Genomic DNA, 25,923 nt, shown 5'->3' on the forward strand with positions numbered 1-25,923 from the left:
AATAGTCCCCTCAGCAGACGCGAAGGCACGTGCAGTCTACCCTGGTCTTTAGATAGGTTCAGGTAGTTAACAAATTGAGTATGGTTGTATTGTTAAAAATAATGACAAATAAAAGGATGGGGGGGAGGGGGGGGTCGAGTGCCGGTAGGCAACTAAAGGGTTAACCCCTGGTAAATTAGCATAGGAAGTGAGGTTGAGGTTAACCTCGATATACGGCTCTTGTGCTTTCGTCACTGATACTCGCTTCCTTAGAGATGGTTGCTGCCTGGTTCCAAACAACATGGTGCTTTCAATGTTTTCGGTGCTCTTTTTTTTTTTTTTTTTTTTTAAAGGGAAGAACAACTAATTAACACGAGAACCGCCACGGTAGTCATTTTGACGGGTTTGGATTTAAAATGTAAACGAATCTGCGTTTGTGAATGCAATGCGGTTGTCCTTTTTTTTTTTTTTTTTTTTTTAAACGGACAACCGCATTGCATTGACAGTACGCAGATTTGTTTACATTTTAATCTCATTAATCCCGCTGGCGGTTCTAGTGTTAAAAAGGAAGAAAACTCTCAAATTAAGAAAAATTTTATGATTCTTATATGATGGTACACTTGGTGTCTTGAAAACCAAAGTTAATGCCAGTATGAAGGCTAAACCTTACGATGTTGAGGTAAGTTTCCCATTAAAATTGACTCCAACTTTATCGTTTGATATAAAATTATTTTACAAAAATCTATTTTTACACAAGAATAATAATAGTAGTATTTAATATTACTGAAAAAGATGTTTTAGTCTGCTATACATTTTAACAGTTTCACTTCGTTGTTCTCGGTATGGACACATTACCTCAGAATATTGTAAATAAATGTTCTGTATTTTGTTTAAATAAAAAGCAAAAGGCTTTTTTATGCAAAAGTTGAAATGTGTTTTTTATTTAAAAGGTGTAGTGCCCCATAAAGTGGTTACAGTTTAAACTCATGTTGAAAATAATCCTGGGAAACTAGGTTATGACAGGTATTTTAGTTGCCCGAGTGAAAGTAATATTTGATTGAAAAGCTTTGTTAAATTGATATTCTTGTTATCGCGAAGCAGATTTACAATAATCTATTGCCGAGAATATACCTGAATAATAGATACATTAATTAGTAACAAGCTTCATTGTGTCTGAATGATTAAGGCTACCATAAAATCTGGAATGGCTCAAATTGCTATGAAATGGGCATCTTATTTTCATCCTTGAATTGTTAAATGTTTTACAGACATGGCTGACAGATGACAAGGGTGTTCAGACTACATTTTTAATTGTATCTTTCTGAATGGTGGTTGTAGTCTGCTGCAGAACACTGCGCCATGCTGTTTACTAGCTATAATTTGATTTATATTACAAAACGACCTCTTACTATACAATTTTACAGATGTTTTAAAACGCACGACTTACTTTTACTATAGACTAGCCTGTTTGTTTGGAACCACCTAGTTCTCTCTGCAGTCCTTCATCCGCTTTCCAGTGCTGTGTTTTGTGATTGCAGTAGGGCCTTTCATATTTAACAAAATACCTTATTTTCTGCAGTAGGATGATAAGCATTGTATTTTGCTGTACTAAGTTAAATGTACTTAGGCTACAACAGTCGATTTTTTAATTTTTTTTATTTACCGTATTAAAATATTATGTGAATTACATTAATTAGCTTAATTGACTTTTTATAATTGCATCTCCAGTCAGTGTGATGCTCCAGCTGCATTTTTCATATGTATCACATTAACACGGGTTATGCTTTTCGTCAAGACACCCTGGGTAAGACTGAAATAGACTTCACAAGTTTTATATAGTTTAAAACATCGAAAAATCAGCTCAATCTGACTCCGCTCAATTGACTCTCAATAGAAAAACTTCTCCCTACGAATACGAGTTCTTATCCCACCACAAACCCATTGCGCACAGCCTAGCGGGTCCCCACAGAGAATCTGTACAGTTGAGTAAAATAGAATGAGAACGTTTGGTTTATTGTACGCATGCGCTTTGGTGGCTGAGCCAGGAAACCAGTCGGTATGTGTTGTTTTGTCTTCCGGGGGTCCTTTTCTGGCTGTACTCTCAGTCGTGACGTGTTGTCTGTCCTCGTTTGTAAATACGTAACCTGAAGAACAATATCAACAGAAGTGATTTCTCTTTCAAATCCACCATCTGGTAAAGTACATATTCTTTTTTTTGCTATACATCATTTGACTTGTGCTGAATACGCGTTTTGCTGGCTGAGTATAGGTTATATTGTTTTATGTCTAATGGTAGTTATTTCGCATCAGCTGTGTTGTCATTGTCACAATGGCAATAATAAAACACGTAACTAAGTATTAACCTAGTCCCAAATATATATGCTTACATCAGCACGAGACTGCAGCTTTTTGTGATTACCACCTACTCAAATAATCTTTATCAAAAACAACGCATTTATTTAATATAAAGTATTCATTCATTACAAGTATTGGCACCCCTGTTTCAGTATGTTGTGTGTCCTTACGACTTTAAGACATGTATGAACATTCCTAACCAGTATGTTACATCTTGTTGGTGAAATCTGGGCCCATTGTCTACAATATTTTTTTTTCAGCGCATACAGATTGGACACACAATGCCACTCAGTCCAAAGCATTCTAATTGGATTGAGATCAGGTCATGCCCGTAACTAGAGTGATAATTTACCCGAGGTCTAAACACCGATAAGCACATAGGGTCAGCCGTACATATTGCATACCTGTGTTAAACGGATGGCAACAAAAGCAGCAGGTGATTGTAAAGCACACTAGAGATACTAACAAGTACTTGAGGCGTACGCTTATTTTCATCAACATTTGTTTTTGTTTTCTTCTGAAAAAAATTCCAGTAAATTACCCACACGTTTTGCCATTGTAGTCGTCAAAGTGGAGAGAAGATTTCAGCAGGTCCAAATAATAAAATGCACAGGGGGATAAAAAACGGATTGGTTGAGACATATCAGGCATTAGAAATTCCACTAAATTAAATGTGATTCAACAGAACTACACATATTTTCATAGACAAGTATCAGTCATATCAGCTAGCTGCAGCCTTGTCAATTAATCTCTTATGTCTGTTATAAATACCTTTCCATTAAATACAATGAAAGATCAATGTATTTGCAGTTTGTATTTTTTTTTTACATAATCATTTTTTTCTACTTGATAATGAAACCATCTAACGTTTATCTGAAACACGTTTTCTCGTCTGTTTTGTTCGATCAGTAGTTCATTTTGTTATGTAGCCCAATGCACAGCAGTTCATAGAATACAAGAACGAATCTTAATAAAATACTAAAATTAAACAGAATATTGTATTTTTACTTTAGAAAAATCCAAGATTAATCAAACTGAATGAAACAGTTTCTTGCTTGACCATTTTCCTTCAGTGCAATCAATGCATTTAACTTTTTTCATATTCCAACTTTTGTGTTTGAATAAGCCTTGGATTTCTGAGTCTTGACTTATTTTCATTTAGACGAAAATGTATACACAACAGTCACACTTAGGTATGTGTAATTAGTATTTTAAAATGTAATGCTTACCTGAATTCATTTATGTTTCGCGTGTCCATGACCCCGTTCACAATACCAACTGGGCCACCTTTTCTCATATGCGAACGCTCCAAAAAAGAAAAGGCAGCCCAGGACCAGATTTAGGCCGCCGTTTCAATGTGGTCCAGAGCCGAGGTATGACACAGGCCTGGTTTTTGGGATGGAACCACATAAGTCTCGTGTTTTGATTGGTCCTTGTCTGTCACTATGTCACTGTGACATTAGCATGAGTGGGAAAGCTTGGAGGCATTCATGGGGTTTCCACGCAAGGCAATTTACACGTGAAATGGCGATGCATGTTCACGTTTGGGAGAATTACTTGTGTAAATCAGGTTTGTGTCCGATAAAAATGGCCAAAGAGAGGGATAGGGATCACATGGATATCTGTTTCTAGCTATACATTCCTTGAACAAAACTGATCGCTTTACACTCACTGTAGTAGACACTATACTACACACTGCTTGTTTAATAAAATAAATACATTCTGCCTGGAGAAGCACATAAGAAATGCAGAATTAGCAAGAAAGAATAGGGGGGACTCATTAGGTGTTTGAATTAAAAAGGGCGCAATATAAATCTGGTGATATGGAGCAATGAATCTGCTAGCAGGGGTCTCCAAACGTGGTCGTGGAGGGCCAACTGTACCCTAAATTACTTAATTGGACCAATTACCTGCTTATTAGAAGCTTAATTGGTCCAGTTAAAGTAATTTAGGGTACAGCTGGAACAAAAACCAAGAGGGACACCAGCCCTCCAGGACCAGGATTGGAGACCCCTGATCTAGACAGTTATTAGGTGGCACAGGTTGAAACATTTAACCTGTGGCATTCTGTCAATATCAGGAATGCCTATGCATTGTTAGAAGTGTCATCTACAACAAAGTATCAATCTAGGCATTAAGTAGGTCACACAGATTAACTTGTGTCATTCTATCACTCTTGTAGTTAACCCTTTTATGGCCAGTAAATGTTTCCAAGTGGGAAGGACTATACAGTTAATGGTTGAGGGGCACATTTTTACACGTTACTTGTACTTTGCACAAGAATGCCTGTAATTAGATGTAATCATTACTATTATATAATGTATTTTTTTCTCCATCAAATTTGCACAGTCCAACTTTTTAAACAGTATGTGTAGCCTACAGTATAAACTATCAGGAATAGATAAGGAAAATGTTGACTAATACAATACAATAAGATTTATTTGAAGTTGTTGAAGGGCACTGGTCTCTTAAACCTAGAAGGTCTGATAAACCCCTACACATGACTATATATTGATGGACATTAAATAAGCAAATTAGATGACCTTTTTTTAACCATGTTCATTCTCAAAAATGTTTTTTAATATTACTACTGCTTTGGTGTGTGCGTGCAGGGGTTGCATGGTGGTGTGTATGAAAGGACATTTTGTGGCCTTTCATTTGATATGTTACATGCATGCAGTACAATCTATCCAGTAGTTAAACATACATAAATGAAAACAGTGAAAAACAGGTGGAAATAGAGAATTGCTACACTGTAAAGAGTTAAAAAGAAAGAAAAGCACCGTTTTCTTCTGCTGCATGCAAAAACTTCATGTCAGGCAATGGCAAAGGGAATGGATAGTGCTCTGTCTCACAGTGATGAACAGCTGTAGGTCTCCTGAAAGCAGCTTATTTTAAAGCAACACCAGTGTGAATGATGATGCAGTAAAAATAAATAAATAAAATTATTGGAATCCCCCCCCCCCCCCCTTGGCTGCAGTATAGGGGGAAATCCCCCCAGCACACAAAAAATGAAATTCAAGCCCTGTAATAGAAAAAAGGAGTCAGCACTTCAAAAAATGTCTATGAGACATCGGAGTCAGAGATGCGTTTCCTATCAATAAAGGCAAAGCGTCCTCTGAAGCCAGCTCTTTTGCCATCCTTCCTAGCTTTCTCAATCAAAGGCCACAGTTTCTGTCAGAGTTCTTTATCCTCCGAAGTTAAGTTCTCAAAAATGTGAAGTCTCTTGTTTCTGAGTAAGGGTCTGTTTTTGGAATCCTTCCAGATGTGATCACGGCAGGTACGGGACATAAATTGTACAGTAACTCTTCTTGGTTGTCCAGTAAGATTCTTCGACCCTAATCTGTGTACAATGCGACAGAGACATTCAATTTCCCGGCTATGTCTGGGGAAATTTCAGAACAGAGATCAATGACCTTTTTTTTTATGTCTTCCACGTCAACTTTTGGGATCCCTGCAATTCTTAGATTCCAGCGTTTTCTGTACCTTTCCATGTCCGAACATCTAGATTTCAGAGATGTGTTTTCCTTCCTCAAAGCCGTTCTTTCCTTCTTGAGTAAATCCACTTTCTGAAATGCATTCCCATATTCTGAACCCAGAGACTCCAACGAGGAAGACAGCTTCTCAACGATAGTATTCTGAGCTATAAATTTACTTGCCAAGGAGGCGAGGCTGTTTGCAGTGCTTTCACATGTTTTAGTTAAAGCTGTAATTGCGTTCATCAGATCTTGATTTGTCACTGCCTCCTGTTGCACATGGATTTTGGATTTCTTTGCTAACAGTTCCTTACTTGGAGTCTCGGGAGGTAAAGGAATTGCATCTGCTTGTTCTTCTTCTAGAATATTGAATTTGTTAGGTTGAGCATAGTTGTGTAAATCGTCTGAATACATAACTGCCTGTCGCACAGCTTTTTTCCGTGGCGATTTTGTTTTTATACATTGTTCCTGAAAAAGTATGTCACCTAGAATAAAGAAATATAAAAATAAGTCCACAGTAAATTGTAATATAGGTTCCTCAAGAAATCATAATTTTTGGGGCCAGGGGGCAAGAAGTACCTCAGCGAAAGAAAACACTGTTTGCCACACGGCATCCATCTTGGAACCCCTCTCTGATCACAGTGTCTCCAAGCTTTCCCACTCATATTGCCGTCATATTCCTGTGACAGACAAGGACCAATCAAGGACCAATTATGTGGTTCCATCCCAAAAACCGGGCCTGTGTCATACCTCCCAGGGCCTGTTCAGAGACAGCCTTTTTGTATCACATGACCAATGTGGTTGCATAGCTCAGTAGACACTCCCATACTCTCATGTGTGCGAATGGTAAATAGAAAATAGCCAAGATGGCAGTAGATCAGTATTGAATGGTAATTATTTCTATATCGTACAGCTTTTAATTAAAAAAATATACAAGCTCCACTGCATTCATAATTATGCTTAACTTGTCACAATTACCTTTTCTTCCTGTTATTTAGTAATTAAGCGATAAGTATAAGAGCTGCAGGATTGTGGATCTCAATAATAACCAGTAATGCTGGTGACTTGGCATATTCAGCTACCATTGTTTATTTTGCACGCAAAGATATACATAGCTACAGAAGTGTGCGTCTTTACATTAAAATGCCAATAGGCAACCGTTTCCATAATTTCCAAGAATATCAGTGGCATAAGGTGAGTTTTTAGTAAAGCATGCAATAACTTTTAGATGACAGATAAAAACATTTTCTTATAATGTAGGCTACTAATAGCGATTCAATAAACCAAATACCACAGATCCATTCACAATTGTACACCGCCTCGCTGAAATACCGTTTCAACTCTTGCTGTTTTTCTGGAAGTACTTACTACTTGCTATTTTGGTTTTGGCCTTCAAGTTTTTATAATTTCTGTTTTTGTTGCAAAGTCTCTTGCACTAAATGGATTAGTCAATAAACTTTTAACTAAGTTTTCCATTTTGATTGAGAACAAGGGTTCCCGCGCAACTCAGTGTTCAGTCAAGGAGGATTCAATTCTACAGTTGTGTGCCTTGCCTATGTTTTCCAGCGCACGGCCACCAGGAAGTGAGGTGCACGCTGTATCACGTTGCCTAGGCAACCCGATGCAACTTGGAGCGTTGCATGCCTTCGCCAACAAAAATAAAAAGACTGCCGAGGCGGACAGATTACTTGTATTCAGGGCTATCATATACTTAATGTTCTAGAATAAATATATTTTTCTGTCATATTCTTAAAAATGAATAAAATATATTCCAAGGCATGCAATGCATGCATTGCATACATACAGTGCCTATAGAAAGTCTACACCCCCTTTCAAAATTTTCACCTTTTGTTGCCTTATAGCCTGGAATTAAAATGCATTAAAATAGTTTTTTTTTTTTCATTAATCTACACATCCTACCCCACAACTTCCAAGTGAAAAAAATATTCTAGAAATATGTAGAAAATTAATTAAAAATAAAAACTGAAATAGCTTGGTTGCATAAGTGTCCACCCCCCTTTGTAATAACAATCCTAAATTAGCTCAGGTGTAACCAATTGCCTTCAAAATCACACACAAGTTAAGTGGCCACCTGTGTTAAATTGTAGTGATTCACATGATTTCAGGATAAATTCAGCAGTTCCTTTAGGTTCCCTCTGCTGGGTAGTGCATTTCAAAGCAAAGACTCAACCATGAGCACCAAGGTGCTTTCAAAAGAACTCCGGGACAAAGTTGTTGAAAGGCACAGACCAGGGGATGGGTATGAAAAAATATCACTTGGAGCACGATCAAGACAATTATTAAGAAGTGGAAGGTGTATGGCACCACCAAGACCCTGCCTAGATCAGGCCGTCCCTCCAAACTGGATGACCGAGCAAGAAGGAGACTGATCAGAGAGGCTACCAAGAGGCCAATGGCAACTTTGAAAGAGCTACGGGATTTTATGGCTAAGACTGGTCAAAGTGTGCATGTGACAACAATATCCCAAGCACTCCACAAATCTGGCCTGTATGGTAGGGTGGCAAGAAGGAAGGTTTTGTGGTCTGACGAAACTTAAGTGGAACTTCTTGGCCTAAATGCAAAGTGTTTTGTTTGGCGCAAACCAAACACAGCGCATCACCCAAAGAACACCATCCCTACTGTGAAGCATGGTGGTGGCAGCATCGTGTTATGGGGATGTTTCTCATTGGCAGGGACTGGGGCACTTGTCCAGATAGAAGGGAAAATGAATGGAGCAAAGTACAGAGAAGTCCTTGAGGAAAACCTGCTGCCCTCTGCAAGAAAGCTGAAACTAGGACGGAAGTCTGTTGACAACGACCCAAAGCACGCAGCCAAAGCTACACTGGAGTGGCTAAGGAACAAAAAGGTAAAGTGGCCCAGTCAGAGCCCCGACCTAAATCCAATCGAAAATTTGTGGCATGACTTGAAGATTGCTGTCCATCAACGCTCCCCAAGGAACTTGACAGAGCTTGAACAGTTCTGTAAAGAAGAATGATCAAATATTGCCAAATCTAGGTGTGCAAAGTTGGTAGAGACCTATCCCAACAGACACAGCTGTAATTGCTACCAAAGGTGCTTCCATCAACTCTGGGGGGTATCAACTCTGGGGGGTGGAGAGTTATCCAATTATGATCTTTCAGTTTTGTATTTGTAATATAATTTTTCTCAATAAAAACTTTTTCCCCTTAACAGTGTGGAGTATGGTGTGTAGATAAGTGGAAAAAAATCCTCATTTAAAAGCATGAAACTCTGAGGCACTGACACAACAAAATGTGAAAAAAAGTTCAAGGGGGTGTAGACTTTCTATAGGCACTGTATATTTTTAAATAATGAATTAATTAACATTTAATTTTAACCGAGGTCTGGACCTCGGTAACCTCATAGCTAGCTACAGCCATGGATCAGGTGATTGAGAAGGCCATCCCAGAACTTTTGTTTTCTTCAAGAATTCCAGAGTTGACATAGCTGTATACTTTGGGTTGTAGTCGTGTTGGAAGATGAACTGTCTGCCAATCAGCTTACAAGCAGATGGTATCATTGTACTTTGTAGAATGTTTAGATACATGGCTGCATTCATAGGCGGGATTTGGGTAAAAAATGTGTGGAGGAGGGCTAAACAAATTAGCGATTACCTGTAAAAACACTTTCCAATCACAAAAAAAAAGTTATTGTCTATTTGCTATCTATAAAGCCTACTAATAATAATGTTCTTCTTTTTGCAATACCACCTAACCTATATGTCATTTGACAATGCTTGTTGCTCTTGCATGGCAGTAATAACATCAATTTCTCACCCATTGTATAGGCAGCTTTGCTTTTGCAATATGGAAATAAGGCTAAAGAATGTTTTCTTTTATTTATTAATCTAGAAATTGAGTAAAAACTTTTAGCGTTACCACCACAATGAATACTAACCAAATGGTGCACAGTAGCAAAACATTTTTATGATGTTTCTGATAAGCTATAATAAGGCTGTTTAATTTCTCTACAAAGGGAAAATCTAATGATAGTGTTTGAAAACAAAAGTGTACTGGCCTTTACATTGCTGTACAAATATATTTGTAGATGTTAACTGTACCCTGTTCAGAGACCCACGGTAGGACCTTTTGCAAACACAGTTTGGGAACTGCTGATCTACATCACTTCCTTGGGAGACCGGTATTACTGTTTCTTCATTTACGGTACGATAAGTCTTACATCTTGATTAGTATCGCACAACAACACAGTTTAAAACATAATACAGGAATGAGTAGTTAAATTGATACTGCAGCTTGTAGAGAGTGGTGGGGTGGGGGTGGGGGTGGGGGTGGGAGGCAGGCAAGTGCCCCCCCCTGTTATCACACCAATGGCTGTGTTTGATCTTCAATCATGAATGTCTCCAGTCCTTAAACTGCTAAAACCCATGATCGAACCACCTCCATGTTTAACTGTAGGTATAAGGTTTTCTTCTTTGAAGACGTTGGCAGCGAGGTCTATGTGCATACAACTGTTCTGTGTTCAGGTGCCTTTGTGCAGTTCTTTTGTACACTATTATGCCTGATGTTTCTTAATATTCTTGAAGTCGTTGGCTGTCGTCCCTTTTCCACTGTAAAACCAAGCTGGGGCTGCAGTGAGCCCTCACGGTGCGGTTAAGGAGAGCCTGGGTTATTTTTCCACTGCAGAGCCGACACGCGCTACTGATGTAACACGCAACGAAAGACAGTTGTTATTAATTATTGATATTAATTAACTCAGTTTGCCAAAAGATGCACAAACAAAAGGTGTTCAAAAATGAATAGACCAATGGTACTGCTATATTTTGTAAATATATTTAGGAATTTCTTTATAATCCACACATTTTACTGATATTGACTTAATAAAGTTCATTTAGTTCTGTTGAAGGGGGAAAAAAGGTTTTAAAAATAAGATTTGCCAAAGATATCCCGTTTTCAAGATAGTTGTTGTTTTTTCTAGTGTTGTTTTTTGTTTGGGTGCTTTTAAGAAAAAAAAAGAAAAAAAAAGCTGTGCGAGCGCAACAAGAGCTGTAGTTGTACGTATGGTACAGCTGTGTTTTGTTTTACTAAAATTTTGCAAATAAGTTTTAGAATTGTTTGTTTTATTTTCTGCATTTTTTTCATTATATGAATATCAAGGATATTCATATAATTAAGGTCAAGGATGAGAAATGTGGTAGAATTTTGTGTTTTTGAGTGTGTGCGTTGTGTACTGTACCTGCGGTTTATGTCCATTTGCTTCAAATTGTTAGAAATTCGGTGTGACAAGGACGACTGGTGCAGCGCAATAGAGTGTAATGTCCAGACTGTCGTTTCCCAACAATAATCCTTTTTATTTACAAAACAGAAAGCTCACAAAAAGAATCCAAACCTAAAACAATAATAAGCCCCGCTACCAATGATGGTATTGGGGCAAAACACCTAAAGGTTCTGGGTCCAAAATGGTAAACAAAAAGACACTCCTTTAACCACAATCCTCCGTGCACAAAACTGTGCTCTTTTCCTCCGGGGACCGTGGTGCGTGCGCTGTGCGGTGTTGTGCTGTGTGGTGAGGGGCGTGCTCTGGGGTGAATGCTGGCTCTCCGGCTACAGCCTCCCATCCTCCTGCTCCTCTACGAAAACACAAACAAAACACGCAACACAAATAGAAAACAAACACCAGCTCTGGCCGGTCGTCTCTCACTTTCTCAGCACAAGGGGAGGTACTGATGTAGCTGCTTCCCCTTTGTACCCAGCAAACTCCTCCCTGCAACCAACGCATCGCCATGGTTTCTTCAATAGAGGGCTGCCCCGCAGCTGACTGCAATGGAGTCGTCCTGAGTACTTGCAGCTACGCTCCCCTCCTAATATGGTTACCTTCCGGTTTCCCCCTACCATCAAGGTGGCACATCTAAGAGGCAGCATACCTTCCCCCTTACACAGCACCCTTTCTGGTTGGGAGGGAGATTTACAACATTGACCCTCTCTCTCTATCACATTCGGGCATAAACTTTCTAATTTCTGATGCACAATCTCCCTGAATCTCCCACAGAGAAACTAATCTGCACTTCCTCAGCGTCCCGAGGCTGTAGTTTTCTCTCATCACACTTGCTGCCCGGCATGTTGTTTGTCTTTGTGGAGTGTACTCACTGATGCAGCGTAATGACGAAAATCCTTAACCCCACCCCTGACTCGGCTCGGCTTGCAGATGGATTTAGATGTGTTGTGAGGCTAGAGTTTCATGGTTTGGTTCTCACTTGGCTCAACATAGCCAGTGGAGAACCACCTGTACCATACCGAACCCTCACGGGTCGGATGTGCAAGAGGAAAAGGGGTATTAGTCTTGTATTTTTTTTGGCTGCTCGGATGATTCTCCTATCTGCTCTACCCATAATTTGCTTTGGACGTCTACTTCTTCTTTCAAGCGTTTCAGTTGAATTTTTATTCTGTGGTACTTCTTGATGCTCTGATTTTGGTATCCATATTTTTTTTAATACTGTTCTGAAAAAAGAATATATAACATACGTTTCATATTAGGCACATACGTTGTTATCCTACCTGATTATCCAAAATGACTACTTTCAAGATTAAATATTTCCTTCTGATATATTCCCAGTTGCATTTGTGGAACAAAACAAATGATTGTTGTCTCCAGGTACATTGAAAAATAAGCAACTAGGCTTTCACTGAGTTTGCATCTTGACAAATACACAATCATAGCAACCTCTGTCTCATAGTCAGTCTACCAACAAAGAAAGGCTTGAAATAAAAAAAAAACATGTGTTATTAAAAATACATGTATTGTAATGCTTGGGTCACAATCATGGGGTTTCCATGCAAGTTTTTTTTTTTTTTTTTTTTTAACTCAAGACATTTACATGAGCAAAATGTCTCGTGTAAAATGCTTTTTTGGGTTTTCATTCACTCGTTTATTTTACTCAAGTAAACCGGGCTTTTCACCCAACGTCATGCAAATGAATGTGAAAGGTGGGGGTTGATATGTAAATTAGCTATGCGTAAAGTACTTGTGTTGTTTTTGAAGATTACTAGTGACGTTTTGTGAAAATGTGGTTTCCATGCTCAGAGAACTGGTACACAAGTGAATCTAAGCTGCTGTAATAAAGCAAAATACTCTGTGCCTGCTTGGTTAATAATGTGCTTTACTGCTCTTGACCAAATTGTTTTTCAGTTTGAGGAGGCTTGTGCTGTCAGAGATGCCCTCCTTTCTTTTAAGTTTTGTTGGACTTACTGCTTTGTAGAATATTAATGATGCAAACAAATAAAACACAATCAGTATGTTCATTTGCAATTTTATTTGGTCAGTTCTGAGAGAGCATCAACAACTTGGATGTTGTTGCTCTGTTTTGGGCAATCGAGCTGGCATATGATATCCAGGTCACAAACTATATTTATTAACGTGGAGGGCAGATGCGCGTTGTCTTTGGACATAGCTGGGATCAAAAAAAGGACAGGAATGAATTCAGTTAGGCAGCTCACTTGCTCTTCGTGTTTAACTTTAGCGTAGTTTTTACAGCAAGGGTATTCTCAAACAGCTGCTTTAATACTATAACAAATGCATAACGCAGTTCATGGTAAGTGGTTTTATACAGAACTGTAAACCCACAATATATATACAACATGACAGACCAGACACAGCAAAAAACAATAATAAAAAAATGCCGCCCACATTAGCAATAAGCTGAACTACTCCACTGCTAACCATAAAATCGCCCGTCAGCCACTACTTTCTGCTGTCTTGGAATCCACAGTAACAACTGACCTGCTCCCTTGCAGTATTTATAGTTAAGGATAAACACGCTCATTAACATTTACACGTGAAATGCGGGTTTCCATGCGAAACTGGGCGTGGTTTTCCCGTGTGTTTCATCATTTATACGAGTAAATGAGATTTACCCTATCCCTCTCTTAGGCCGTTTTTTTCAGCCACAAACCTGATTTACCTGAGCAATTCTCCCAAACGTGCACGCTCATCGCCATTTCACGTGAAAATTGACCCACGTGGCGGTTCTAGGTAGAACTGTTTATAACTTTATCATTTTTAAGATTCTGGCTATAAAACGCTGTCTGGATATTTAATTCGTATATTTAGGAAAAGTCAAAACCAAACATATGCATACAATTTACAACAGAACAGTAATCAACATTTTAAATCCAAAATGGGCCAAATTGACCCGCATGGCGGTTCTAGTGTTAACAGAATCTTTGGTTGTGCGTCCTCCCTGTTTAACATCAGCCACTCGGCACACCCTCACAAAGTCACCTTAGATAAAGGTGTCTGATTGTGTGCAAGCAACAAAACTTTTGATGTAAAGCATCATAAGGAATACCCTGGACTCCCATATATAGTAAAATGCCCTATTTCGCAGCATTACCATGCATGGTGTATGAACTTCAAGTGCCTGCAACATTTGTGTAACATGAAAAGTTATCTTCCCTTTAATAATTCTATGTCATTGAGACTCTAGAGCACATGATGAGGGGGGATGAACATTTTTCAAACTTTGTGTTACACATGTTGGCGTGGAAATGCCCATATCTTAAGCTTCATAGGTCTAGTCTGTTTTATTAACAGGATGTACAACTTCATGTAAGAACTCTGTCCTTGGAGTCCTTTCAAGAGAAATCAACATTAAAACAACAGTAAAAACATTGTTAAGCAATTCCTGTAAAATAATGAGGTGCTGTAATAATGTAAATAGTTGTATTTCATTAATGTAAATAGTTGTATTTCATTGAAATACCTGAAATGTGTCACTTTTATAGCTGTGCTTGTAAAAAGCAATTCATGCTTTTCTTAGTCATTTTATGTACACCTGTTTTGCAAACACTACTACAGGAACATTTCAGGATGTGTACATAATCCGGGATCATAATTGGTCAGATGGATAGCTAATGTGGGAAAGTGTCTGTTTTCCCTGATTTGACTGTTTACAAATGTGTATTGAAAACATAGCAGTCTGCTTAACCTAACAAAGAAATATGGTAGGTTGTTTAGGTGGAATCGGCACATTTATGTTACCCCTACCCAAATATGTAAATGGACCATAAGTTTGAAGTATAATGTATACGTTGTATTCCAAGTTAAAAGTTACAGTAAACCAACATTTTAATTACACATCAAATGAGGGTAGTGAAACGCAGTGAAAAAGGGGGCATTTTTTGAAAGGTAAGATATTTCAAGGTATTCAAGATATCTTCTTGATACTCCCTGCACACACAGGACTGCTCTTGTAGTTTAATGTCAACATGTTACCTATTGGTGACCACGGATGTTAGTGTCGCATGGTAATTGGTTACTGATTTGTGAGCCCACGAAGTATTGTAAAATGTATCCTTCAACTTAAATATGGTACAATTTTATTTTTAAAATGGCACACTTTGTGTACACACTAATGTTATTTTGTAAGTTTACATGCATCTAGACAGCAAATAATTTACATATTATCAATTATCAGCCAAACTATGTAAAGTATCTACAGTATAGTATACAGTTTGGCAAAATTATATTTGTAGCCGTCTCTTGACCAGACTGGTCCCTATGGCAATATATAAAGGTATTTCCAGGACAATTTGAGTCAGCCATGTTAGTTTTTTAAAATAGCAATAAAACCTCAGCATCATCTTTGACGCCACTCTTTCCCTTGCTGATCATATCTCGGGCACTACACGCACCTGCCGATTCCACCTATTTAACATCCGCAAAATACGCCCCTCCATCTCTTTCTCTGCCGCTAAACTCCTGGTTCATGCTCTCATCTTCACCCACCTCGATTACTGCAACTCCCTTCTCCTTGGCCTTCCCTCCTATGCCTTCACACCACTACAGCAAATTCAAAACACCTCTCCCCGTATCATATTCAACCTCCGCCGCTCCTCTCATAGCCCCCCTCCTTCAGCTACACTGGCTCCCTATTTACTGTCGCTGCTTATTTAAATTCCTTACTCTAGTCTATAAATCCCTCCACAGTCTCGCCCCACCCTACCCGTCACTTACGCTCTCAAACTCTGTTGTCCCTCTCGGTCCCACCCTCGCCCTGTGCCCAATCCCGTTTCCATTCCTTTTCCCTCCTGGCTCCCCTTCATTGGAATAAACTCCCACTCCATATAAAACAGTCACCTACACTACGCAGTTTTCGCTCCTCCCTTAAAACACATCTTTTCACCCTAGCCCATCCCACTGCATGCCCTAGCCCCTAACCCCCGGTCAGGACCCTGCTTGCTTGCCCAACCCTGCCCTAGCCTCTGTTCTCACAGCAGCACCACTCTCTACTTCCTCACCCTTGCTCAATAAACGTACCTTCTTCCTTCCGCCATTTCTCTTGATTGTACCGTTTAGCTTAATAATTGTAAAGCGCCTTGGTCAAAGGCGCTATAAAAAAATATAAATAAATAAATATTCATATGCCAGCATTGTGAGCATTAAGACCATGCTAAGTATGCTTAAAAAAATAACAAGAGCTAATATATTGGCATTCTTTTAAATAACACTTCCAAGTACTTCCATTTGCAGTACCAAAAAAAATCGGAGACGGTGAGGTGGGGAAGATCCCAATATTTAGTGCATTTGTTGTGGAATGACCCTGGTTCTGTTTAACAGGTTAAACGGGTTTTATTGGAATGGGAAGGTACTTGGTTGTTGGCGTCATAGTTGTTGTACTCCAGGGAGAAAACATGCTTTCAACTATAAACCTATTTAACTCCTTAACAAACAAGGGTGGAGTTAGACATCTGGGGATTCAGGTTTGCTGGCTGGGCTGTAATATCCTACCACAGAGCAGGAGCTCTGGCTAGAGGAGGGAGCTCAGTACTACGACAGTCGTGTGCAGAACAGCAAGCCAGTACTGCTGGGTAGGAGGAAACAATGCATCCTTATGACGAGAACTCAAGAAGAAACCCTCATGTATGTCAGCTTGCTGTTTTCCCATGGTCATCCCCCCCACATCATCATGCAGCAGAGGCTTGCAGACTGGCTTGTGATCTCTTTGGCAGTGAGCATAAAGGAGGATGCTTTAATGGCTGGGATATTGCTATGTTGTTAAGTGCATTCTGTGACGGTATTGTTGCATTAGTGAGCTGCTTGTCTCTGCTATAGAGGGAGCTGCAGATTAATTGGTATAGGTTGCTTTTTCTACACTGCATGACTGACTGACACTTGCATGCCTGTGAGGGGCTGTGGATGTGAGAGAAGGGGTGGTGGGGCTTGTGTTTTAAGTATTTTGTCCAGCAGAGGTGTTGACATGTTTAAATACATTTTCTTTGTCTCCCATCCTGCTGGTTATAATGAAAAAAAGGAAAGGCATGTATACAGAAAATGGTGTTTAACTGCATCTCCCCTGTGCTTCTGTGCTCTCTTTATATGTATTCTTTAAGGAAATCTGTTTTATAAGGAAAAGCGTATAGGATGAATATATGATATAGCAGGTTAAATGTTTATACATGTTTTAATAATTTAAGAATGTAGATTTTTAAATGATGGTTAATACCACAAGTATCGTGTGTTGTTTAAAGCTAGACTTGGAAAAATTGTATATTACTGTACCAGCCTATCCTACTGTAAGACTGCATAGTTAAATACTAAAAGAGAAACATTTCCATTGTCTTCAAAAAGACTTCTAGTTGAAACATTTGTCATTGAATTTCATTTCTTTAGTATTTCTTAACTAAGTACTATTGAGAGTTTTAGACGAATGGAACAATGCATGGTTGTATAAAAAAGAAGAATATAAATTCACTATTTTACAAAATAGCTAATGAAATCCATGTGGATTCTAGGTTAAACACTAGGCTTCTGTTTTACAGAATAAAAGCTGCTACCCACCAGATGCGATGCATCAAGCGAAACTGCAATGATGCAACAAAATGAATAGACCCTATCATTTTGATAAGTATCTTTCACAACACAGCAACGCGAGAGAGGCACCAGGGCAGCACCAGCGTGCCGCAAAATATATAGGATTGAATGCTATTTTTTGTGATTTTTGTCGTATGTCAACTGGGCATTGAGCAATCAGAGAACAGCTTCAGTGCAATAGCAATTTGTAATAGTTGCATAGATCTGGCAGTTTTCAAACCTGTCGCATCATGTCTGGTGTGTGGAGACCTTTAGCCTTGTATTTAACACATTTTTTCCCCCATTATTTTTAGAAATGCTGTGCAAATTCTGAAATGTATGTTTGTTTGTTTGTTTGTTTGTTTATAATGGAAAAAACATAAATATTATAACAGTGGGGCAATTTCCATGGAAAATTAAAAAAATAAGTTGCACCTTTTTCTCACTCTATTTTGGTAGTACTGTACTTTCCACAGAGTTTTCTTTTACCCTGAGAAATTCTTGTTCCAAATGTAAATAACCTAATTAATATTAAAATACGGGAGGGTATATTTAAATGTTGGAGTCTGAGTTCCAATTTGGACTTGTGCGACTTATTGATATCGTATACCTTTTTAAAACTGGATTTCCACAAAGTTTTTTTTAGGTCTTGCCATTGCCGTTTCATCACAGTAAACAGTGGCCATAGACACGTTTTCATAAACTAATAACCCAGTTTTCCGCAATAATAAAAAAAGAAATTCTCAGATTTAAAAAAAATAAATAAATAAAAGTATTAACCAATTTTTCCCCATCTGAAATAGATTAAAACTCCCGTATGTTTGCATCGCTCTCGTGCAGAACTAGCCCACTCCCCCTTTCCCATTGCACATCATATAACATGACGTCACAATGACTCAACTAGGAAAGCGGTACAATTTGTTATTATTGTGTATGTATGTATGTATGTATGTATGTGTGTGTGTGTGTGTGTGTATATATATATATATATATATATATAAATGTCCATTAAATCCAAAGCACAATCCTGGAATATGTCAAATTGCCAAAGACTTCAAAAATAGAAAGAAATCCCAAATAATCCAGAGGGAAAAAAAAAAAAACTAAACACAAATGACCATTCAAAAACTGTAAATCCCAATAGCAAAGGAGAAAAAAAATGAAGGTGATCTCACCCAGACTGCACCAGTAACTCCTCTTAAATACATCTTAAAATGTTAGATCAGTTGCCAAGAAATCACTTTGATATACTTCTAAAAAAAAAATTGAAAACAAAAGAAAGAGATAGCAACAAAAATGGCTAACCCTAAATATATGGGCCACAGGTACAATGAACCCAGTGTTGTAATCGTGTCACAAAAATTGGGACTCGAGTCAAGTCACTTGGGGGGGGGGGGGGGGGGTAAGACTCGTCACAGGTTTGCTCGAGTCGAGTCATCTATCTAGCTTGAGTCAATTCAAGTCGTTTTGACAGTTCGAGACAGTTTGATTTAATCAGATTCATTTTACAGGAGATTAGCAATTTACAAGTAACAACAAAAAGAACATTTCAATAAATAATACAAAATTGAGATGCACAATAATGTTGTCATACTTGCCTCACTGATGTTCACCATTAGAGGTCCAAGGTTGCTGCCTTGTGTTTTGTCTCTCCATTTCAGTGAATTCACGATTCTTTGCCCTATTTATAAGTAGGTTTGTCATTGACCATACAGAGGCCCTTTTACCTATGCTCAATTAGTTTATTTAAAACATCTAAACAGTGTGTTTTACAACAGTTAACATTGGTACATACAGTGCCTATAGCAAGTCTACACCCCCTTGAACTTTTTTCACATTTTGTTTTGTCAGTGCCTCAGAGTTTCATGCTTTTAAATGAGGATTTTTTTCCACTTATCTACACACCATTCTCCACACTGTTAAGGGGAAAAAAGTTATATATTAAAAATACAAAACTGAAAGATCATAATTGGATAAGTCTCCACCCCCCTGAGTTAATACTTGGTGGAAGCACCTTTGGCAGCAATTACAGCAGTGAGTCTGTTGGGATAGGTCTTTACCAACTTTGCTCACCTAGATTTGGCAATATTTGACCATTCTTCTTTACAAAACTGTTCAAGCTCTGTCAAGTTCCTTGGGGAGCGTTGATGGACAGCAATCTTCAAGTCATGCCACAAATTTTTGATTGGATTTAGGTCGGGGTTCTGACTGGGACATTTACCTTTTTGTTCCTTAGCCACTCCAGTGTAGCTTTGGCTGTGTGCTTTGGGTCGTTGTCATGCTGAAAGGTGAACTTCCTTAAAGCTTTTTTGCAGAGGGCAGCATGTTTTCCTCAATGACTTCTCTGTACTTTGCTCCATTCATTTTCCCTTCTATCCTGACAAGTGTCCCAGTCCCTGCCGATGAGAAATATCCCCATAACATGATGCTGCCACCACCATGCTCCACAGTAAGGATGGTGTTTGGGTGATGCGCTGTGTTGGGTTTGCGCCAAACATAACGCTTTTGCTACATGGCTACACAATCGCCTGAGTATTTTTTTGCATATTTCAAACGGGATTCAAGGTTGGCTTTCTTGATTAATGGCTTCCTTCTTGCCACCCTACCATACAGGCCAGATTTGTGGAGTGCTTGGGATATTGTTGTGACATGCATACTTTGACCAGTCTTAGCCATAAAAGCCTGTAGCTCTTGCAAAGTTGCCATTGGCCTCTTGGTAGCCTCTCTGATCAGTCTCCTTCTTGCTCGGTCATCCAGTTTGGAGGGACGGCCTGATCTAGGCAGGGTCTTGGTGGTGCCATACACCTTCCACTTCTTAATGATTGTCCTGACCGTGCTCCAAGGGATATTAAGGCCTTTGATATTTTGATCTGTGCCTTTCAACAACTTTGTCCCAGAGTTCTTTTGAAAGCATCATGGTGCTCATGGTTGAGTCTTTGCTTTGAAATGCACTACCCAGCAGAGGGAACTTACAGGAACTGCTGAATTTATCCTGAAATCATGTGAATCACTACAATTTAACACAGGTGGAGGCCACTTAACTTGTGTGTGATTTTGAAGGCAATTGGTTATACCTGAGCTAATTTAGGATTGCTATTACAAGGGGTTGGACACTTATCCAACCAAGCTATTTCAGTTTTTATTTTTAATTAATTTTCTACAAATTTCTAGAATATTTTTTTCACTTGGAAGTTGTGGGGTAGGATGTGTAGGCGAACAAAAGGTGAACATTTTGAAAGGGGGCGTAGACTTTCTAGACGTTTGTGAGTAATAATGGATTGTCCAGACAGTAATTTACGTGTAACCAAAATACATTTTTAATGTTGTTTGTTACACGATAAAAAAATAAATAAAACAAAACAAATAAAGAATGGCGTGAGGGAGGGGGTGCTGGAATAATGATAAAAAGAAGGGTACGGAAACTCCTTATTCCTCATCACAAAATCCCTGGACTTAAAAAGGGATAAAACAAAAAGAAGAGGTTAATGAATTTTCCGCTCTGTGATCACAAACAAACAATTATCACCAGCCAATGCTTCCTCTCTCCCTCCGACCCATTCACCGCGCCTGTGCTTTTTAGGACCAACCCCGAACACAGTAGTACGTTCCCTTTTGTATGCGTCGCCCCGCCCCTGTAGTCAGTGGCACACCAATCCCCAAGTGATAAGTGTCCTTATCTCACTTGACTCCAGTGGCTGGAATTTACATACTCGTACTTCCGCCCCTCACCAAGGTGCCGCCCCTCATAAAGATGACTTTCGTCATGGTCACGAGACCTTGGTAAGGGAAGTCCCGAGTTGGTTTGGTGCCTTCTACTGTCGGGAGGCTGAATTACAGACCGAAACCCCTTTGACTCATCACATTTCCTTTTACTTTGTGGCTCCATCTTGTCAAAGAATAATTTAAGCGCAATCGATGCTGACAAACAACAACAACTCACAGACAGAATGAGCAGAGTACTCCGCGCAGTACTGTCTTGGCGCCAACACTATCTTGCCTGTCTCCATAAACTTAGATATTCTAGCATGGCTGCAAATGTTTAGTTTAATGCAAAGTATGTGGGAATCTTTCAAAGTAATCTTCCCCTATTGAAAGTATTGTACACAATTGCATACACTGCGTATGCCTGGCTGCTACTGCAATTTGGGAATTTTGGAAAACAAAGATGACCGTGCAACAGCTCCATTAATAAGTTATAAAAACAGTTTGTTTATAGGCACCATTTTTTAGCATTTGCCTCTGACCCACTAGCTACTGTACAACAAGCAGATCCACTTTGTATTTAAGTCATCAGTAGTGCTTGCTAGACCAAATACATATGTTAATATTCGTTTCATAACTCAGGTTGTTATGGGCCAAACATTACCAGGGTTTAGCTGGAAGACTCAAATGGCTGCCATTTAATAATCGTTGTACTGAGGCCTATGTAATCTACAGTGCACCTGGTATATTTTTTTTTAATTCTAATATGTAACTGAAAGTACACTGTTACATGTGAATTACATTGCAGGGGTGTGGAATTACAAAAAAATAAAATAAAATAAAATAAAATAAATTCTTGTCCAAGAGACAAAATGCTCGAAATATCTACTTGTCCTTCTTAAAAAAATCTACTTGCCCCCTCCTTGTAGCACAAAGCACACACAAATAAAGTGGAATATAGGATTTTACTATTATTTAATAGTGAACACAATGAATCAATTAGTGATTTTAATAATCATTTTTGCTTCATGAAATTAAAGATAAAAAGTAAAAGTAATTCACTTCAAACATACTTGGCAAAATTGTACCCTTCTAACTTGTGTTCATGGCAAAACCAAAATAATAATAAAATAAAAATGGTTAAAACTACATCAGACCTCATGCACCAAGAGAGTTACAAAGAAAGATGTACCTTATGGCTCCTCACATGCTTGGTACTGTACCACCAGAAGTACTCCTACAATTAAGGCCCCTGAATCTTAAGAAGCATCAAATCTTGCAAAATAACAACAACATTGTTTGCATCATTTCTATACATTCTATTCATAATATCTACAATAAATGCATTATTTTGCAGACAAGGCACAAAGATACTCTAATTACTGAGACATAGAGTGTTTTTTAAAAGTAATAAAATGACAATACGGAAATATGTAGCTTATTTAAAAAGTATTTGATTCATAAGATGCTAAACATTAAAACACGGGTTATTTTTCTCTATAATCTCTGTCGGTTGCCAGCTGTAAGGTGGTTGTTTTTTTGTTTTTTTTTACAGTGCGAAGTGGATAAACCGGAATATTAATAATCATATATATTGATTGCAAAAACTGTGTTAAAGTAACGTTAAAGTTATTCAAGCAAAACCCTCAAAAGTGAGGAGATAGCACCATTATGCGTATGTATGACATCACATATGGCATCAGCAATGACATCACCGCTGACATAACTAATCACATGACAAATGCCCCACGAAGACTGGCCATAGGAGCATAATCTGGGTGGGCCTGCTAAAATATATGTTCTTAAATATACCCACGGTTGAAATACAATGTGCAGACATTTAATCTATATTTTTTGTCTCCCGTAAGTAACAAAGTACAATACTTCAGTCACTTTATATGATATCTCATTCTATTTATCATTTATTTTACATTAAAATGTCTGTTGTATCTAATATCTTCTTTCTTTGTTTGTCCGAGTGCAGTATAGGTTTTGTATAGCTAAAGAATATGATTTCCAGTGTTTGTATATCTTCATATAAAAGTAGTTTGTGTGTTTATTTAATTTAACACTAGAACCGCCAGATTTTCAAACTACCTAGAACCACCACGTGGGTCACTGTGACCCAAACATTTTTAAACTGCTTTGTTACGAAAATTAAAGACATACTATCGGATACAATTGAAAAGTTTTATTCATCAACAAAATATCTAACATTTGCATCGCAGAAACATCGTATTTAAATGAAAAATTTGTACTTGTAATTACAGGTACAAATCAAAAATACAAATACAACTCAAAAATGTACAAATGAGAGAATTACTCGTACAAATCTAAAATACGAGTACGACTCAAAGTTAGGAGTACAACTCACAAAATTACGAGTTGGATAGAGCGTGAAATCACTGTCAAAAATACATCACAGAGGTCACAGGACAGGCTGTTGATTGGGGGAACAATGCAGCGCATGCATCCAGCACCTTGCATTGCTGATAGAAGGGAAGGAGTGGCTGCATGTTGGTGAAATGTATAGGTGGAATTTTCAAAGCAGGAATATGGCACAAAGTCGCCCAACAGATGGACAATCTCAGTCTCAGCAAAGATCTTCTATATACACAAGACAGTCAACTCACCCTTTTTTTCCATCCCTGCCGATGCGATGCATCATGGGAATCCAAAGAGTTCCGGTGGTGACTTTTCTCTTATCTCTATAATGTAAAGTCTGCTTCATTTCCTATTTAAAGGTTTCTCTTTTGAAAACGATTGCATATTTTAGACACCCCCTCCTTAACACATACGTATTATTATTTCTACGATCAATGTTTTCACTTGGCCTGACAAGGGCTCTTTTCGCCGAAGTGCTGTCCGAAATTGCCGGCTCTCATGAATATTCATGAGCAGACGGCGGGAACATGGTTTGATCTTTGGCTTGGTTGTCAGGGATTGGATAGGCAGCTATCGAGAGTGAACGAGATTGGTGGCAACTCAGTTCTTCAACCTTTTTGATAGCGGGTTAATTAGGTATATTTATTAGTTTAATTAGGTATATTTTTAATTGATTATTATCATCCTTAATATTTCAATCACTACAATTATTAGGCTTAGGCCTACTATTAATTAGGCTTATATTTATGATCCATTGTTTATGCCTTAATTTTTAAAAAGTGTCGTATTAAAAAAAAAAATACATTGTATGTCTGTCAATTAATAACAACTGTTTCATTTTAAAAAGTTGCAAATTTACGTCTTTAAAAAAATTAGCTTGTATTTAGCTCAGTTCTCGGTTGCACGGTAGCTAATCATGACTGAACATTTTTTAATACAGTTGTCTAAAAGTACACATAAAAAAACATTATTTCACTTAATTATAGAGCAATAGTAGTTATTAATGTATTGTAGGGATTGTGATGAACCGTACGGGCGGGACAGTCGGAGCCTGTCAGCAAAACTTGCAAAGAAAATGTACAAAATGAAATGTACTGGTTGCATAAGTGTTCAGCCCCTTAAGTCAGTACTAGTAGTAGAAGCACCTTTTGCAGCAATTACTGCTATGGGTCTTTTTGGATAGGTCTGTACTAGCTTGCACAGTAGGATGGTAACATTTTTGCCCATTCTTCACCAGAAAATTGCTCCAGTTCTGATAAGTTTGTTGGGGATCGTCAATGGACTGCAATCTTTAAGGCTCGCCATACATTTTTGATTGGATTCAAGTCAGGACTTTGACTGTGCCACTCAAGAACATTAATTCTCTTCTTGTTCTACCACTCCTGTGTGGCTTTGGCTTTGTGCTTCGGGCCATTGTCCTGCTGAAATGTGAATTTTCTCCCCAGTTTGAGTCTTGGCTGACTCAAACAGGTTTTCCTCAAGGGTTCGCCTGTACTTTGCACCATCCATTCTCCCCTCTATCCTGACAAGCTTCCCAGTCCCTGCTGAAGAGAAGCATCCCCATAACAAGGAGAGAATATATTTCGCAGTTAGCACAGGAACTTCACAAAAAGCATTTGGAACAGAGAGAAACTGCCAAGCGTGTACCCACAGCTGAAGCTGGAGGAGGCTGTGTGGTCCAGTGGTTAAAGAAATGGGCTTGTAACCAGAAGGTCCCCGGTTCAAATCCCACCTCAGCCACTGACCCTGAGCAAGTCACTTAACCTCCTTGTGCTCCGTCTTTCGGGTGAGATGTAATTGTAAGTGACTCTGCAGCTGATGCATAGTTCACACACCCTAGTCTCTGTAAGTCGCCTTGGATAAAGGCTTCTGCTAAATAAATAAATAATAACCCCGCTGAGAGCCGCAGGAGATGCCAATGCCAGGTTGGCAAGTGCAATAAAAATAAAACTTTGAACAGCTGTTCCCTGTGCAGAAAGGCGACGTGGAGAAGCACATTATCTGTGTTGACTGTGAACAGCCTTAGACTCAAGGTAAAAGAATACCATTTTGTCGAAAAAAAGAAAAATAAATTAGACTTTTTTTTATAACTTCTTGTGCTGTGCGCTTCTGTAAAACATTTTCTTCTAAGTTTATTTATCTACGTTGCTCAGTTGCTTTTGCTCATCTGATAATAAACTGATTGCTGTTGAAAAGTAAAAAA

At 38.5% G+C, this 25,923-nt stretch overlaps 1 protein-coding gene across 4 annotated transcripts in view; it reads left to right on the top strand.

Annotated features, from left to right (window-relative positions):
• The first annotated feature begins 519 nt into the window (after positions 1-519).
• Positions 520-25,923, top strand: part of LOC117421398 (bifunctional UDP-N-acetylglucosamine 2-epimerase/N-acetylmannosamine kinase) — a 42,304-nt gene continuing 16,900 nt past the window's right edge. The window contains exon 1 of one of the 4 annotated variants that reach the window (XM_059025831.1): positions 520-658. In XM_059025831.1, coding sequence (XP_058881814.1) covers positions 632-658 — 27 coding nt within the window. In that variant the 5' untranslated portion in view covers positions 520-631. The other 3 variants (XM_059025824.1, XM_034035772.3, XM_059025828.1) reach the window with 3 other exon arrangements.

Source organism: Acipenser ruthenus, chromosome 1 (genome assembly GCF_902713425.1).
Source record: "Acipenser ruthenus chromosome 1, fAciRut3.2 maternal haplotype, whole genome shotgun sequence".
Lineage (NCBI taxonomy): Eukaryota > Metazoa > Chordata > Actinopteri > Acipenseriformes > Acipenseridae > Acipenser > Acipenser ruthenus.